This window comes from Rutilus rutilus (assembly GCF_951802725.1).
Source record: "Rutilus rutilus genome assembly, chromosome: 11".
NCBI lineage: Eukaryota > Metazoa > Chordata > Actinopteri > Cypriniformes > Leuciscidae > Rutilus > Rutilus rutilus.
The window spans coordinates 34178701-34198278 of record NC_140216.1 but is presented as its reverse complement, the minus strand read 5'-3'; the positions used below and the strand labels follow the sequence as shown (position 1 = coordinate 34198278).

General features: G+C 37.6%; 1 protein-coding gene across 1 annotated transcript in view; it reads right to left on the bottom strand.

Annotated features, from left to right (window-relative positions):
- The window catches only part of khdrbs3 (KH domain containing, RNA binding, signal transduction associated 3), a 142921-nt gene that overhangs the window by 33766 nt on the left and 89577 nt on the right, over positions 1-19578 (bottom strand). The window contains exons 3-6 of the mRNA XM_084423515.1: positions 9636-9752; positions 5617-5763; positions 4984-5123; positions 533-719 (exon numbers count right to left, since the gene is read on the bottom strand). Of these exons, the coding sequence (XP_084279641.1) occupies positions 533-719; positions 4984-5123; positions 5617-5763; positions 9636-9752 (591 nt within the window). The remainder of the gene's footprint in view (positions 1-532; positions 720-4983; positions 5124-5616; positions 5764-9635; positions 9753-19578) is intronic.

Below are 19578 nucleotides of genomic sequence, written 5' to 3'. Positions count from 1 at the left end.
ACAGATCACTTCTGTATATAAATAATGAGTAAAAATTGAAATGAAAATGCTCAAAAGTATCAATAAATACAATAATATTATAGAAAAATTATAATAAAATAACACTGGCAAAAGACTATGGTAGAATCTCAAAGTGCGCAGATCTGCACAGTTGATGGTAAAGTACACAATTACGTATGAATTACACTGTAAGAAAATATATGATCAATAAGCTATGACAACATGTTTTTACATTGCTTATCAAAACTCATCAAAATAAGTTAGGCAATTTTCAACTTTTTTTATAAGTTATACAAGATTCAACTCATTTTTTAAGTCAGTTTAATGAAATGACTTAATTTAAAAATTTAAGGCAGCAACCTTTTTACAGTGTAATGAAAAAAAGTGCATATTTCAATGCATATTTCAAAAGTCCAGCAGAAATAGTACCTCATCTGGCCACCATTCTGACCTTGCATACTATATACCCTTTGTTAGAGTCCCTGAGGAGAGTGACGTCTGTACTGTAGTAATGGATGTTACAGTTACTTACGTATTCACCGTAGGCATCCTGCACGGTTGGAGGAGGAGGTCTGTACCCAGGTGGGGGCGGAGCTCCTCGTGCTCTCTGTGAGGGAACCCCCCTCCCTCTGCTGGACGGGACCCTGCTGGGCGGAGCTCCTCTGGGCGCCACCCCCCGGGGAACTGCAGCCTGAGGCGGAGGAACACCCCCTCTACTCCTGCAGGACAAACACCTCAGCTCAATATACATCAGTGAAATTTCATGTCAATCAATTACATTTTTTGAAAGGATCATAGGCCTTTGTGAAACATTACAACAGGAACAATAATGAACAAAATAGTGTAAAAAAAAAAAGTATATTTCATATACATTTGACATTTTTTTACAAAAATGGACTGAATTAGAGGTTTAAAAAAACGTTATATACTACAATACAATATGTGCTTAAATGTTTGAATTAGTTTTATAGACAAGCTAAAGTATAAGTCAAAATATATTTAACATTTTGCTTGTCCCTATGTAATTCCCATAATTCCACAGTTTTGATGACTTTTGATGACTGTCTAAATTTCTGACTATAGTGCACACTACAATGGTTTGGGGACTTTATTTTGTTGATTTTTTTTAGGAAGGAATTAATACTTCTATTCAACAAGGAGGTGTTAAATTGATCAAAAGTGACAGTAAAGCCTTTGGCAGTGTTACAAAACAAATTGCATTTCAAATAAATGCTGAATTGAACTTTCTGTGACACTGAAGACTGGAGCTTTGCCATCACAGGAATAAATGACATTTTAAAATAATATAAAAATATTATATAGAAAGCAGTTATTTTAAAATGGCAATACTATTTCACAATATTGCGTTTTTTACTGATCAAATATTTATTTTTGATCAAATAAATGCAGCCTTGGTGAGCATAAAACATTAGAAAAATCTTGCCGACCCCAAATTTTGAATGGTAGAGTATATAAAAAATTCCACTTTACAATCACAGGATTTTCTATGAATCTTTCAGCTGACAGACAGATCTAGTCTAGTTTCTGGCTATCATTTACAAAATAACCCCCAAACTGGGGTACGTGAGGTGACAGAGGGGGCACGCAAAAAAAATACAGAGTTTTGCCGTTCATTAAATTCTGTCCCACCTTAAAATAACATTAAAACTAAGCATCATGTATTTCTAACAGGTAAAAACATTTAAAAACAGGAAAAGTGTAGCACTGTAAAAGGTAAAATACATGATATCCAATCAAATTACATCATCTTTTGCGGTCAAAACTGACTGCATCCACAGAAGCGGATCCACACAAGAGTTTGCTGCCTTAGCAAATCGTGATACAGTACATTACCGCCGTTCTCGACAATGTACATTTGTAAAAGTGGGGATTTATCACTTACAAGCATGAAGAACAAATATAGACACAGACTGTGCATTGAGATCGATTTAAGACTCAAACTCTCTTCAGTACAAAAACAGTTTTTGTTTTTAATGTTGATAACATATTATAAATTGCAAATTTCCTCATAATTCCAAATTTGACACTAATTTAATACAACAGTTCAACAAGCAAAAAGGAAATATTAAATGGTGTGCATTTTAAACACAGTATTGTCAATATTGTTTGCTCTATTTTGCAATGAAGTAATAATTCCAACGAAAGCCACAGCTGAACTGTTGTGCGTCTCCAAGCAACACATAGCGGTGTTTCGTTAATGAATGAATATGCGAAATTGAACGAATCGGGGGTGAATGATTCAACGATCCATTCATGAATACAGCCACTTGCTTCATTACTGAATCAATGACTCACTCATTGAGACAGTGACTTTTCACCAATTACATGCGGTTTTAGTTTATTGTTTATAAGTATCACTTATCGCTTTTTGCTCGCAGGTTTCTCTATAGAGCTCCCCCTACAGCTTCGGAATAAATATTTGACAACACTGTTGTAAAAAACTCGTTGGCGACTCTCCCCCCTCCCATCTTCTCCCTCTGGTCATGTGCATTTGTTTTCTAAGAAGCCGGCAAACGTACCGAGCCATGTCCACTGAGGTATGTATGATACACAGAAGGCTAGCATATAAACGTGTATGTGTGCAGTGGCGTAAAGCAATTTGTTACATCGTGAGACCTGATATCATGCAATACTTCCTGACGTCTGCCAGCCCAAAGGGTGGTTTTTCCGCTCACAGGCGCTAGGGGGAAGTGAGACGTCCACCATTCAACCCGAAAAAAGTCATATAACCATTCCAATGACTCCAAAGCAGTTCAGTTAAGGTAAATTAACCCCTTTAATTTTTCTGATCATTTCATATCTCTATTCAATTTTTCATTTTTATTTAAAACATTATCTTATAACATTGTTGATGCCATTGTAATTGCTTTCACACCACCTCTGAGCAGCATTAAACAGTTATTAAGGTGCTCTAAGCGATGTCACACGTTTTTTAGGCTGAATTTTTTTTGTCACATCCAGCAAACATCTCCTCACTATCCGCTAGCTGCCTGTCCCCTGAACACACTGTAAAAAAACGCAGTCTCTGTAGACAGCCCAGGCTCCACAAACGGCAACAAAAACAAACTGACCCAACCTGGACCACAAAACATAACAAACAGTATTCCAGCCGACATTCAGGTGGCTCTGTTTTTGCTGGACAGGCGGGTAAATCCAGTCTGGCGTTCATGACTGTTTCAGGAAGCACGGAAGGGAGGGGGAGGAGACGGGATGAGGAGGAGGGAGGGTCGAGCTAGCCTCCGTTTTATTTGACAATACTTCGAACGTCAACAAGAAGTGACGTCACCCAACATCGTTTAGAGCACCTTTAACTCTTTCCTCGCTACTGACGGAAATTTCCAGCTTTCTGTGTTCTCACTGTTATACAGTAGGGGGCGCTATTAGGCATCTTCTGAAAGACTACAGAATCTCCAGATCAAAACACAGGCGAAAGAAGAAGCAGAAACAAGTGATAGCATATGTACAGTAAGCAGATGCATATGTAAAATAACTTGAACATCAACATTAAACAGCTTATCAATCAAAACTGCCTAATGTTACCGAATGAAATGTCGACCCAGGACGAGGTATAGGACTGTGAAGCTTTGAGGGTGTTGATGAACACGATCTATTCCATCTGTGTTTTGATCATCGTTCTGAATCTGATCCAGATTTAGTCTTTGTTTTGCTCAAAATGTTGATTTTTTTCTGAAACGTACCCACATTCAAGCGTTAATTAAAAAAAGAATGCATGAAGCTAGAATAAAACAGTTTTTTTTGTTTAAAAGTAGTGGCTCTGTTCTTTCTTTTGATATATTGCATGTTCAGATATTAATGAAACAAAATATTGTGCGGGCCATGAAACTTTCGTGAAAATGATCAAAAATGCTGGCATTGGCTGGCAACTTCTTAAAAATACGCTGGAGGGGAAAGAGTTAAAAAATACACACCAGAAAATCAATATAAAGGGGCAAATATAGTCCCTTAATGAAAAAGGTGTGAGTGCAGTGTAAGAGGAAAAGAGGAGGTGCGCAGAAGGATGTTAAACGCCTCAGGAGGTTTGGAAAGTTTGGAAACCACTGCTCTAATGGAAGATTGCTTTAATGGTTTTATTGAATTTTCCTCTCCAACTATGATGAAAATGAGAATAATTTGAGGTAATGACATTAGTGTCAGTCCGTGTGAGAATAAATCTGCCAGTTATGCCGCATTAAACTCTCAGTGGAGTTTAAAATTCTTTGCTCAATAAACAGCAGAAAAAATTCGAATGAACAGAGAAGGTGATATTAAGGAGTTAATTTGCCTTATTTACACGTTTTTCTGGCGTTTCAGTTTTGTACACCTTTTTATGTGGTAAATGTTCTCAGTAGCTATGTTTTCATCCAAACTTGCGAATTTAACTTATGTGCAGAATTGGAATATTGCATAAAACATTTGCAAATAAAGCACCATTTCCATCCAATGTGTTCAAGAGAACAGAATGGGAAATTGGCGCAAATATAATCTGTAATATAAATGGAAGTTGCTGCCATTATCTTTCTTCCTACATCATAAATGACATAAATGAACCTTGCGCAGACGAAACGCAATAAACGCTGCCATGTTATCTTGCGTTCGGACGCCTGGTGTTTGGGAATGCAATCATGTGACACTTCTGGGAGGGAATTAAACCAAGTCATTCTGATGACAAACTTTGGCTCAGGCATTTCAGAACGACCAAACATTTAAAATGCTGTGTGATGAAATTGGTCCACTGGTTTGTTCAGTTATCCAATCACATTCTCTGTTAAGGCAAAGTCATGTGAGTTTTTTTGTTGCGCATTGAGGGATTTATTCTTTAAATGTGTTTACATTGTAGTTTATGCGCATGTCTTCTTATCAGATAAATATATCTACCTCATTTGAGCGCATTCGTTTTTATGCACATAGGTGGATGGAAACATAGCTAGTGATCACAGCAAGTACAATCAAATCTGATCGTACCTGTGCGGTCCCGGCGCTGGCGTTCCTCTGGCTCGTGTGCTGGTTTTGCCTCTCGCAGCTGGGACTTTGGCGTCCTCCGAGCCGCCGTTCAGATACGTCAGCTCCTGTAGCTGAGCCTGTCTGATCTCATCATTATAGTCCTGTAAGAGACACACACACACACACACGGGCAGTAGTTAATGAGCTGGAACAGGCAATAATGGTCCACTTGATTTTCAAGGGGAAATATACGCCCCCAGCAACCCCAAACATGCTCCAACATGTCTTTTTCCCCAAGAGGAAGAATTCTGCTTATAAATAGTAACATTTAATATAGCTTTTCATTAGCATAACAGATGTGACTGTGAGATGTTATATACATAAAATCAATACTGCGCACACACGTCTACATGCATGTTTGTTGTTCTAACTAAAATAGGATATTCAGCAAAAAACAAAACAAAACAAAAATACGGTCCTGTGGACACAAGGCCTCCTTAGACAAAATGTACCTGGTAAAAAATAAAAAATTTAAAACCAGTGAATATGTATTTTTGGTCTCAAGGTAATAAACACTGCAATCAGGTAACAGCAAACATGCTGATGCTCAGCTTTTGTTCAGTAGATCGCACTCACACCTGTGTGCAAACGTACCGGGATAAGGAATTTTTTTATCTCCTCCAGAGCATGACCCATTCTCGCATACGCTTCGGCGGGGGGAGCGAACACCTCGATCAGCACGTGAAGATCTTCGTTAAGGTGATTATACTTTGCCTCTCCGCTCTTTCGCAGTTCTTCTTCCTGTTAATGCAAGAGAACGAAAAAAGAAACATTTATGCATTTGCACACTTTTGCAAGCACCGTCCTCTGCTTCAGGGACTAAAAATTGTGTAAATGAACTGTCAACCTTTTTATTTTATTTTCTGAAGTTTTACTTATTAAAAATGTTAGTACAGTAGCAAAAACAGCCTGTTCAAACAGTTTATGTTCGAAATTTTTATTAAAAAATAAATATATATTTTTATTCAGCAAATATGTATTAAATTGATCAAAAGTGACAGTAAAGACATTTATTATGTTACAAAATATTTCTATTTAAAATAAATTCAACAAAGAATCCATCAAAAAAGGTAAATTATTTTAGGGTTAGGGTTAGGGTTAGTAAATAAGAAAATGTAAATAATAATTTAAAAATAGAAGATGCAGGAAGGAAAGACCCTTTTTCCACCTTTGAAATGCCACGTTCTGGATACTAAGGGGTGTAAATAAATAAACAAGCAAAATTAATAAACTGCAGTAATTATGCCATGCATATTCAATTCAATTAAAATGGAAATTCCATATGCAAATCCATTAACACTGGGCAGCGAGTGTGTGTGTGTGTGTGTGTGTGTGTGTGTGTGTGTGTGTGTGTATGTGTGTGTTGGTGGTGGGGGATCCAGAACTGTAAGCTGACGCAAAGTAAAAGAGCAATTTAACAGGAACACAAAACAAAAACATGGCAAAGAATTACATCAGCCCACCCGTAAGATGCACAGATGAAGCAGGGTGAGATTCCTTCATCCAACATGTTTTTTCATTGGAGAGCAAAACATGCTGTTAAGTGTGTGTGTGTGTGTGTGTGTGTGTGTGTCTCCTGTGCTTCCTCTGATGTAATGCAGTTAATCTGATCTCTTTAAGACAGTCGATGTTATGCAAATGAGATGCTAATTTCATCTACTGTTTACTGAAAGAGGTGAGCTTAGTGCAGATATGGTGAGGTAACAGAGTGTGTGTGTGCGTGCAATGGCAGTAGGAATAAAACATTGGTTTTGCTGTTTCACAGAACCAATTTATGCTGTTGTTGTAATGTTAGCTATAGTAACAGGACAGTTATGAGTGTCATTGTTTGTCTGGAGTTTCTGACGACTAACAACAAACTCTTGCTTGTATATACTCTTGTGCACTGTATGCTCTTTTTTTGTTCTTCCTTGACGTTCATTCGTCATCTTCGCTTTATTTTTCGCGAAGCATTTTTTACATCCACTCTTGCATTGTGTGTTCGTGCATTTTGGGGGCGAAGCAACGAAGGGAGGGGTGTGTAAATGTATCAGTTTTGATAAAAAAAAATGACTATGTTATATTTGTATGGTCTACAGCTTTGAGAAAAGTGCTTGCAAGAGCATGTTTTTCATATTTATCGGTGAACACATACATATTAAGTTTTCTAAACTGCTTCCAAAAAACAACCTCTTGTAGGGTTTGGGGCGTGTATGTTTACTATCAACATCGTTTGGTAAATTCTGTGAAATTCGTTTCTGCGAATTCTAGAACATCAAAGAGAATTATGAGCTTTAAGCAAATCTCTCCTCTCTGCTGTGAGACAGCACTGCAGGAGAATCTCCAAACGGCTTAAAACCGCGCAGGTGAGCGTTCCAGATCCAAACCGTCCAATTTGCGCCGCACAATTCTCCCTCTCTCGCTTTTCTCCATGGAGAGCTTGTTCACCAAAATCTGACAGGACCGGAGGAGAGCAGCAGTCAATAACAACACGCCCAATTAGTAGATAAAACCTTCCAGAACACCCCGAGCTCTGTAACAGCTGTCTGAAGGGAGAAGATTGCTCGTGTGAACAGGGATGTAATTGCGAGCACGCTTATACATGCACACATCAAAATCACCTGCAGTCGAACTATTCGGAAATGGCCCAAAATCAACATCACACACACTCACACACACACACACACAACTGTGAGAAATATGCTGGGGGGAAATGTCAATCACTTAAAGGATACATATCATGGAATTTTGAATTTTGGACTCTTTTGAAATACATTTTGCACAAAATAACGTTAACCAATTATAGCATAGGTCATTTAGAACAGTTTTAAAAGTACAGCCTGTTCTAAAAGTTTATGGTGCGAAAGATTTATAAAAACATGATCCTTTCTTGAGCAGCAAATCAGCATTTTAGAATGATTTCTGAAGGATCATGTGACTCTGAAGACTGGAGTAATGATGCTGAAAATGCAGCTTTGCATCACAGTGTCATGAAACAGAAGGAAACACACAGGGAAAGTAATCAGCAGTTTATTTGCAGAAGTATGTGATTGCAACGATGGAAGCAAGTAAGTAACTGATGAATATAGTGTTCAGGATGGATATCTGGATGAGTAAGGGTCTTATCTGTTGCAGGTTCGGAAATGGAAATTGTGGGGGTAAGGAGTCGGGGGGTAAGGAGTAACGAGTCGGGTCAGGGAGTAACGAGTAACGAGTAACGAGTAACGAGTAACGGGTAACGAGTAACGGGTAACGGGTAACGAGTAACGGGTAACGAGTAACGGGTAACGAGTAACGGGTAACGAGTAACGAGTCGGGGGTAAGTGTTCTTTGAGGGAACGACAAGACCAGACAATGGTGAACTGCAGAGGGAAGTGTTATAGTGCTGGATGATGATCAGTGAAGATTGGTGACAGGTGACGGTGATCTCTGAGATTGGGAAGTGCATGCAGGTGAGGGCCAGGGAGGATGATGGGAAATGTAGTGAGGAGGTGGTGACTAGCTGGTGACCGTGACATACAGGAATACATTACAACTTAAAATGTATTAATATAGAAAAAAGTTATTATAAGTTATCATAATATTTCAAAATATTAATGTTTTATTGCATTTTTGTTCTAATAATTGAAGCCGTGGTGAGCATAAAAGTCTTGTGCTTATACTTATGACAACATTCAAAAAAACTTTTAAACTTTATTCTCTATGGGAGCTGGGAGTGAGGGGACTGTGGGATTAAAAAACCTTGATGCAAATGAGAAGTGCAAAAATGCTGGACGGCAGCCAATCACTGTGGGGTGAAAGCAGTGATTTGCATTATCTGCCAACAGTTTCTGGTACTTAAAGCACATCATTACTTATTATTTAATTTAATTCAGATTTCAAATGCAGTTTACACCCTAAAGTGTTTTAAGCCATAAAAATGTTATAAGTAATTGAAATAAGCACAAATGTTAGGGCACGTCAAAACAACACCAGTGTCCAGAAAACACCTCAGACCCCACAGGGTTAAAATATATACTTTGGACATTAGGAAATCCAATTTTCCAACTGTATCTATGCAGGTAGATTGAGCTTGTATTGAAAACAATTATAGACCTGAACTGGGCTGTTTTTGGTCCAAGAAACCTTGGCTTGCATAAAAAGAGATCAGGGGAAAACCACTAAATCGTACAAAACGACCACTTTAAATAGAAGAATGCCTCTGAATTGCTTGAACAGCCAAAGTCTGTTGAATGAAATGCTTAAAGAACTAATCTGTTTTTTTGTCAATAACCCCAAACCTATCAGACAATATATCTCTGTCCCTTTGTCTCTTGTGTTCTTTCTCTCTCTGACAGGATGCTGAGGTTAGCATTTCTTTATGACATTGTATCCCTCTTTCCAGGTGAGGGGGGGAGGGGGGGAGGGGGAAGGGGGGGGGTGCGCATCAGCAACTATCGATTGATTCAATCAGCGGCGCAGCGCGTAGAAAAACGACAGACGCAGTCGAGATCGTTCAGACCGCTTCTCACCCGTGACAGCGGAGACAATGAGACGATGCGGTAAAAGACGGGACAGAAACGCAAGCTCCTGCCTCGTACACTCTGATTAACGGCCCAAAGGAAAAACACTAATAATAAGGGGGAAAAGATTACCTTTTCTTTGTCTCTCATGGATCCCTTGCCGAGGATGGACATCTTGGTCAGCGTGTCCTCTTGTAGTCTCTTTAATGAGTTCCCTCGAGGACCCAGGAGTTTACCAACAAAATTAAACTAATAAAGAGGGAAAAAACAGAGAGTTTTACTAACACTTCATTGTACTGTCTTCTTATAACTATTCCTTACTATATCAGTTATGCAGAATTACATGCTAAATATGTCCTCTGCAAAAGTAGTTAAACATTTATCAAACCCACACACTGGTATATTAAACAACCAATTAAACAGCGCCACTTTCCTTTCCATTACCCATGATCCCCCCTTCTTTTTTTTTACTGGTTGTGTATGCTTTAATGATCAAATATTTATGTAAGACACTGTACTTGCTTCTTTGTTCAAAATTTGTATTAATATTTTACAATTTATGATTTTTTTTGCTTTTATAATTAGCTAGTTCACACCCACGCCCACACACACACACATATATATATAATAGGTATTCTATTTCCCCTATATATATATATATATATATTAACTAGCTAATTATAAAAACAAAAACACATTACTACATGATGTGCCGATTAATTAATCTAATTAATTGCAATTTATTTGCACATCAAATTTGGCTGTGAAATTACCCTTAAAAGACCATTTAAAGTCATTCTTGTGTTAAATAAGAAAATCATCAAAAGACATTACAAAAAGTAGCTTTAGAAAGAAATATTTTATCTGATTCAACATAGAATTTATTACACATAAACTTTTAGGCTACAAGGGCGATCATTTTAGGTATTTAGATATATTTACAGACCAAAAATAGCTTCAAAACAGCTTTTATGTTCTGCAAAAGAAAGAAAGTTATACAGGTTTGAAACAACATTAGGGTGAGTAAATGTAAAGAAACCGGATTTTCATTTTTGGACATGAACAGCACTCATGTAATATTGCAGTCGTTAATCATGTGATATTGCTTAAAGGGATAGTTCACTCAAATTTTTTTAATTCTGTTATTAATTCTTAATTAGTAATATTAACTATAAACCCGTAAGACTTTTGTTCATCTTCGGAACACAAATGAAGATCTTTTTGATGAAATCTAGAGCCGCACGATTAATCTCAATTTACATGAAATCGCACTTAAACCGATTTGGTTTATCGCGATTATGAAATCGCTAAGGCTGCGATTATTTTTTACGCGCAGCTTGTCCTTGATGTACGGCTCTGTAAACGCTGCTCCATCTAAAAGCACTGTGAGTCTGAGTCACTTATCACATGCATTTGAAAAACACGTTTCTGGTGCAGACATAGAAAACGCCACGCAGCTGACACGCAACAGAAACGCCACGCTCACGCAACGCAGCCAGTGTGTCGCCGGCCTTACACAGAATAAGGCAGTCGTGTGTTTATTAGTCATGTTTAATCAATCAAAGCGTTTCAATCTTCTGTTTATTCAGCTACAGATGGTATGATACCCATAGTAGGGATTTCCTGGAATGATGTGCGTTATCGTACTTCTGCGGCGGGGCATATTTGGAGAGTCTGCGTTAGAGCGCCCTCTGGTGTTCAGATGGAGCAGCATTTACTACCGATCAGCCGCACCGCACTGACAAGCTGCGCATAAAATAATCGCAGCCTTTGCCAAATCGCGTGCGGTTTCATTGCGATTAATTGTGCAGCCCTAATGAAATCTGAGAGATTTCTGTCCCTCCATTGACAGAAACGCAACTACCACTTTGACGCTTCAAAAAGTTAATAAAGAGATCGTAAAACTAATCCATATGAATTGAGTGGTTTAGTACAAATATTCTGAAGAGACACGATTGCTTTATATGCTGAACCGATTTAATTTAGGCTTTTATTCACACATTTAAGTGTAACAAACAATATAGTGTTTTATTTCCATATAACTGAATATAAACTAATCACTGAGGTCCTAAACAAATGAAGATGAAACTTCAAATTGCTTCAATAATAGAAAAATATAATGCAAAATGTACGAGTTAAATGGCAACAGCATTCATATTTTATTTCATTTCTTTTTTATAATTAATAGTTTTAAATGACTACATTTCCAGTGTTTAGTGCTTCCGAGGGGACAAAACCACAAAGTTTCTTTTGACAGAACTGCATCTGTAAAGAACGCTTTGCTGAATCAAAAGAGACTCAAGATCTAAAACACACACGGTTTCGTGTCACATTCAGATGGATACAGGTGGCGAGGATCAAAGAAACAAGAGAGAGAATAAAGAGAAAGAAAGGAAGAAGAAACATCCCAGAGAGACCAAAGGATGACAAAAGAAAGAGGAAGCATATTGGCTGAGGAGGTGAGACGGTTTCTCGGATGTTCTTGTTAAACCGCTTCATCTGCGCCTGCTGTCTAGGCTTGTTAGCGATCTCAGCGCTGAACCTGGAGTGGGAGATCAAATCCTGCCACCCATGAAGACCTCAGAGAAAGTCTACTGACATGTTCTGAAACTCACAGCAACACAAAGGCTTGACTGAAACTGCTGGTAAAATATGAATTCCAGAATTAGCAAGAAAGAGCGGAGTGGCTGTACCTCTACTATATACCAAAAGCATGCACTTCACTGGTGATGGGAAAGTGCACACTTTTGAAGTGTCACGCATGTGAACATAAGCATTCAACTACTTTCATTAAAATGCATTGTTTCATGAACTATTAGGTTAACTGCTGTAGAAGAATGGATGCATACTTTGACAATTCCAACAGACAAACTTTTTCTATCCGAGTATTAGGGCTGAAACGATTAGTCGACAATAAAAAACTGTCGACAAAATATCTTGTTGTCGAGTAGTCGATTGATCTCACGTGACCTAATGTAAGGGCCTGCAATATCGCGATTGCGGTAGAAGAAAACACAGCGCGAATTATGACGGAGTGCAAACGAATCCGAACTAGCTAGGTGTGTGAAAGTTTCACAAAACTTCAAACCAAGAATATTGTCGTATGCAATACATGCAAGGCGGAACTTGCTTTTCACGGGAGCACAACATGCATGTTAAAGCACTTAAAGAGGAAACCAGAGGAGCCGGTGAGAGGTGAATGTTCTCCAGCTGGAGCTAAATAACTGGCAGTAAATCTCTTTATTAGAGAATGCAATACTACTAATAATAGCAATAATATTAACAATAATAATAGAATTACAGTAATGTGATGATTTATTTTTGCATAGAATAAAGCTTGATCGAGCTTAGGAGTCAGGGCTGTTTTTATTATTATAACACTATTAGGTATTACGGTCTTATCACTTGCCTGTATTTTGTTCCATATTCATGAAGACTTACAAAAGGAGATGTTATGAAGAATATCATGTCAGTTACTTTTTCATACTGTAAATTAAAAGGTGAATGAGAATGTCTTTGCCAGCTCAATTGTCATGTCCATTTTTATTTTATTTTATTCTTATAATAATTGTTTGCAGATTAAGTTTGTCTGTAATGCAGCTGATTCATTTTTGTTTTGTTTTTCTATTGAAAGAGAGAGCATTTGTGTGTGATTTGAGTTGGACAAATCTGAAAACTTAAAGAGAATGACCTGTTTAGTTGGCTCAAAGTTCATTAAAACAACCATTTCAAAAGCTGAAGTGATTTTCTTTTTTTTATATTATAGTTAGAATATGTATAACTCAGTGTTTTAACTAATTGAAAAAGCTGAATAATCGTTCCAAATTTACTGATTAGTTGGCGAACTAATCGATGATTAGTCGATTAATCGTTCCAATAATCGTTAGATTAATCGATTATCAAAATAATCGTTTGTTGCAGCCCTACCGAGTATCTCTGGCATATAACATTCAACTTTTACTGCTCAGAGTTTGAAGAGTTTATCTCTACAGTACAGAACTATACAATAAATATATACAGAAGTTCAGATTTGCATTTACATTTAGAAGAATTTAACCCTTTGGCTATGTTGAAAACCCTGTAACACCTTAGATGTAGATGTTTCTAGTCAAAATAACCAGCCTTTTATAAATTGCTTGTAAATGTCTCACCATGCTATATTATTATCAGCCAATATTGAATTTGGATTGATTGTAGGCCTCATTGATATGAGCTTATGCACCGCAGTTTTTGAGTGAAAAAAACACACATTATTTTTCGATAATTTTGTCAATGTTCAACAAAATATGGGCGGAAAAGAAATGCAGTTTATCACACTAGTGTGCTTTAATGTTTAACCAGGAAATTTGTTTTTAAATGCTTCTATTTTGTACAAAATGTCGCACTTGTGGTGTTCCCGAAATGGTCATAAATGACCAGCCGATACAAGAAATAGCTTATAAATCTCTCATTATACTATATTATCACTAAATATTGGGTTCAATCTTTTTGTCCACTTATTTTCTTTCAGTTAGGACAGGGTTTGTATTTATTTTCTAAACTGATTGATCGTAATTTTGGGAAGTATAGTTATAACCCTGTTCGAGTCAAAGTCAGTAAGTTTTTATCCAATGAGATAACATTAACTAACATTTTCAGGAAAAGGAAGAATCTCTCTGCATGGGTCAAAATGACCCGACCACAACAGAAGCGTTAATGAGAAATGTTTGAGTTTATCTCTGTCCTGTATATGTAGACGTTGGTATCTTGCCAAGTCTTTGCATAAGACACAGTTGAGATCTCTTCTGACACTTTAAAGGAGAAACTTTCCATGAAACTTCCATTTGCTATAATAAACATAATCTCATTGCTCTTTAGAAGAAACAATTGAGATGTTAAAAAGATTTTTTTTTTCATTCCAATGGGAACACACTTTGATTTGAGATGCACTAATCCTCATACTTTGGGACATAACAATCTCACATACTTTGTAGTTCTGTTAGTATGCAAATTAGGATGGAGCTGATGACTATGATGTCACTGGGGATACTGTAAAGAGGTCATGACCTTTAATTCAAAACCACTACTGAATCTATGATGCTAGCAAGATCTTTTGCATATGCCACATATCCATGTAATTTATAAGAAACATTAACCTATAAATGTAACCTACAGTATATCAAATATACCATATATTTCTGCTTTATACTCCCATTAAGTGTCAGTAAGTGGGTGTGGGATTTTAAGAGCGCGGTTTGTTCTGCTGCTGATGGCTGTTTGTGTGGATGCTTTCATTAAATGCCTGTTATTTACTGAGGCTTTTGTTTAGCTGCTCTTTAATGGTGTAATCTGATGATATTAAGGCTTGTAAATGACAGCGTGGGCCTTAATCTGGACATTAAACACAACACCGAGCTGCGTGAGGATTTACGGAAAGCTCTAAATCTCCTAAACCCACCCCAACACACACACATTAAAACACACCTCTCCTAAAAACGCACAAATATAGAAATGCTCAAATTGGCATGCCGTGTGTGTTTGCCCCTGAGAATAATCGATCGCTGTTTAAATTAATGATCAATTAATCGATTAATCTTTGTCCTTAAACTCTTAAATCCTAAACGGGGGCGTTACTAAGTTATCATGTTACGTAATAACCACTTGCTTAACCAACATAAAATAGGTGTCGTTTTAAAGCGTAGAAAATGTATAATCGCTTGTTAAGTAATTGTCATATTCCTTATATTCACTGCAAAGCTTACAGTGAATATAAGGAATATGACAATTACTTAACAAGTGATTATACATTTTCTGACATATGAGGGGCTGTTTACACGACACCGTTTTCAACTAAAACGTACAACTTTTTATGCGTTTTGGACGTTCGTTTACACGCCAACTGCATTTTGGGTGCCTGAAAACGCAACGTTTGAAAACAGGTTTCAAAGTGCAAGATTTAGAAAAACGCGAATCTCTGAAGACTATGACGTCACGCACATGTGTATCACGTGTTCATCGCCTATACGTCTATAGTGTTTCATCGCCATCTAGTGGCCTGGCAGCAGAACACAAGGGTTTTTATTAGTTTTCACGGATCCGTGTGAATGGGGATCGTTTTGACAATAGTGTTGTGTCGTCTGTACGTGGAAAACTGGGGTTGCATCCGAAATCACAAACTTCCCTATATAGTTCCCCATAACAGTATGTTACAAAAGAAGTATGTCCGAATACACAGTACTCATAAAGAGTAGGAAAAAAGTACAAGTTTTATTAGCTTCCTTAAATTATTACCGTCTCACGGCAAAAAAAAAAAAAAAAAAACCTAGGGGAGGATAATAACTGTTATCAGATATAAATGCACAAAATGTGTGCAGCTTTAGGAAAATGTGTGTAGGCTTATAGGAAAGGCACGGGCAAAATGGGGTAATAGCTCACAGGCAAAATTTTGATATCCCACCATGACATTCATTATGAATTCATTTTAATTGCAGATTACATCAGGTAATGAGGGCAATTTACCGATCGTTCGGCTGATAGTGTCCTGACGCAGATGATAAATCACATACAGTATTCACTCAAAAGCTTTCAAAAGAGATCCACGTGTCACTTATTAAGCTTGGTTTACTTTTTATGGAAATTTCTGCCTCACTAATAAAGCTCAGTTTGTTTGGCTGAGAAGGAAGCTGCATTCTCTTGTTTCAGACGAAACAGCCGGCACACTTTGGGTCTGACTACACAGCCTTCACAACGAGACTGACCTCACAGACAAGCAGCCAGAGACATGAAAAGGCAAAAAAAAATTCTGATAACACTTTAATTTAAAGGAATAATTAACCTAAAATTGAAGATAATGTCCTTATTTACTCACCATCATGTCATTCTGAACCCGTATGCTGTTATTTTATCCACGGAATTACAAAAAAGGATTTCGGAAGAAAACATATGCAGGCCTTTTTATACAAAGTTACATAAAATTACTATTTTCTAAGTCTTCTGAAGTCATAGATTTGTGTGAGAAATAAATCAACATTTTAGCTTGTTTTTCAATGAAAATCTTCCCTTTTTCTGTAGCTCTCAAAACCGGCACATCTCGTCCTGAATCTGAACCGGACTCAAAAGAGATGGGATTGTCAGTAATTAACCTGCTGTTCATAAAAATAGCTACAGACGACTTGGAATATGTGATTAAAAGACTAAATTAAATCTGTTTTTCATACAAAGCGATCCAGTCTCTTCAGAATATTTGAACTAAACCACTCAATTCAAATGGATTAGATTTCAATCTCTATGAACTTTTTGAAGCGTCAAAGTGTCAGTTGCGTAGCTGTCAACGGAGGGACAGAAATCTCTCAGTTTTCATCAAAAAGATCTTCATTTGTGTTCTGAAGATGAACGAAAGTCTTATAGCCTGGTAATACCAAACTCTGCTACTTCGCTTTGCTTCGTAGACAGAGTCTGGCATGGCATAATTGAAAAGCGTTTTCTTTCTCGCAGGGAGGCGCTTGTCTGAAGTTTAAAATCATTGGTTCCCGTAAGCCAATCACATAACGTTTGGTTATGGCGTGTGTTATGCGCATGCTCAGCCGCATCTAACTTCCACTGTAAACACATGTAGTATGATGCGAAAACAAAACCATCGAGCGAAATACCGGAGTGAACATGGCTGTGAACGACTTTTGCAGATTATGTGAAGTACAGTAAATCTACGCATCCACAGTACAGTTAGCGTCTACGTCACGGCTCTCAGCCCGCCCTCTGTTTGTTGATTGGCCGGCTGTTTTCAGACCGGAGGAAAACGGAAAGCTATTACGCTGTCTCAGACTGAGTACAGAAGCGAAATGAAATTGAGCGGAAGTAAGAAGTCTGACGTAGTCAGGCTAAAAGTCTTAGGCCTATGGGGTTGGAACAATATGATGGGGAGTAATTAATGACAGAATTAACATTTTTAAGTGAACTATTCCTTTTAGCATCCCAACCAGACTTGCATTGCAGCTCAACCAATAGCGTGAGTTTGGGGCAGGACTATTTGTTTGACTCACCAATGGCAGACAGTTTGAGAAAACAACGACAAATCCATGACTGGTGGCACAGAAAAGACATGCTTCACCTATAACAAACACTTAAAATGCATATTTCTTGCTCTCTAATATAAGATTCTTCTTTAATCCCAATAACCAGCTCCCCTGACCTCACGAGATGAAATTAGCCAAGAAAGTGTCCCAGTCTTGTAAACATGTGCAGCATAAATGAGGCTAGAGGTGACGTCTGGAGGAAAACTGTTCCAATCAGATTCATCACACTCACCCTTCAAGCGTTCTCTTTTTCTCTACATCCACCTGTCAGACTGGACAAATTGAATTTGTCTTCCTCCAGTAGCTCTCTGAAGCTCTAAACAGCGCATTAGTGTCTGCAGTCATCAGAGCTGTCAAAGGCAATCTGTTTAGTGTGACGCAGGCGACGTGAATAGCCGCGCCGTATGACATTACACTGGCGCTCTCGCTCCGTCACTGATAATTGCTTTATTTGAAGAGGCCGATCATTACTGCTGTAACGCTGAGGGCTCACGTACCCTGACATTCCTTTTAGCTCTGAGATGAAGTTTCGTTTACAGGACCTGACATCCAGATCTTTTTTCTTCCCAACAGTCGTCCAATAATGCATCGCTATGACAAAGCTGAAGTCCACAGTAACTGTTCAACATTGAACGGTAGAGCTCAGGTTTGAGTTTGGCCAATGGCCCAATTCATGTACTATGGTTTTTATATGGTACTCCAAGTTACTTTCAAGAATACCATAGTTTTAAATGTCTGAAAACCATGGTGGTACAGTACAATGGTACTTTTTGATAAATGTACTAAATTATTATTAATATGTATGGTACTTCCATGGTATTTTGGACATGTACTATGGTAGTAGCATATAAAAACCATGGTACGTGAATTTCAGTACCACAGTGTATCTAAAATTACTACATATTAACTACTCATATTATGATACCATGGTATTACCGCCACTGTACTTTTTGAAAAGGTAATCATATTCACATTCAGTACATGGTATTAATATGGTACTCCAAGGTACTTCCAGGAACACCATGGCACACGTCTAAACACCACGGTAAGTGTACTGAAAGATTACACTTACAAAAAGTATGGTACAACCATGTTTTTTGGACATTGCACCATGGTATTTTGGGAGGGTACCATAGTAATTTGGACATATGCCATGGTAGCATATAAAAACCATGGTAAATGAATTTCGGAAATACCCTGAAATTAGGTATTTTGGACATCTACCACTATACTAAACTATGGCGCATAGTATATTTCAAAGCACCACAGTTTTACCAAATGATACCATGGTAAGTAATATGTTACTACCACACTTTTTTAAAAGGTTAATCATATTAAAATACCATGGTATTTATATGGTACCCCAACATGGTCTTTACCATGGTACATGTCTAAAAACCATCTGGTAATACTATGGTACTTTTGGGTAAGTGTGCTGAATTATTACACTTAAAAGAGTATGGTACTACCACAGCTTTTCGGAGATGGTACCATGGTATTTTGGACATGTACCATGGTAGTACCATGTATATAGTATAATACCACGGTATTTCCATCTGATACTGTGTTGTTATCTTCTTCTTTTTTTCTTTTTTTTTACGGGTAATCATATTCACATACCACGGTATTTATGAGGTACTCTAAGATATTTGAATAAGATGATATTACCATGGTGCATGTAAATGTAAATGTTTTTGTTAGCATGACAATGAATCACTCACGATCTAAAGCAGCAAACCGCTTCTGTGCACATGATGGACAGTGGGAAGAGTTTGTTTGAGTTTGGCAGGCACTCTACCATAGACTGTGATTAAAGTAATCGGCTGATCATCCAGTGAAAGCGAGAGGCTCTGGAACAGAAGACAATTATATTCACGACACTGCAGCGTGGAAACGCATCATACAACTAGATCATTCGACTCACTGCACTGTGACAAATTTCATACTGAATAGATAATAATCTCATTATAAGGTCCAGCTATAACGGCACCACAGAGCCAACATGCTCCATGATCCACAAACAT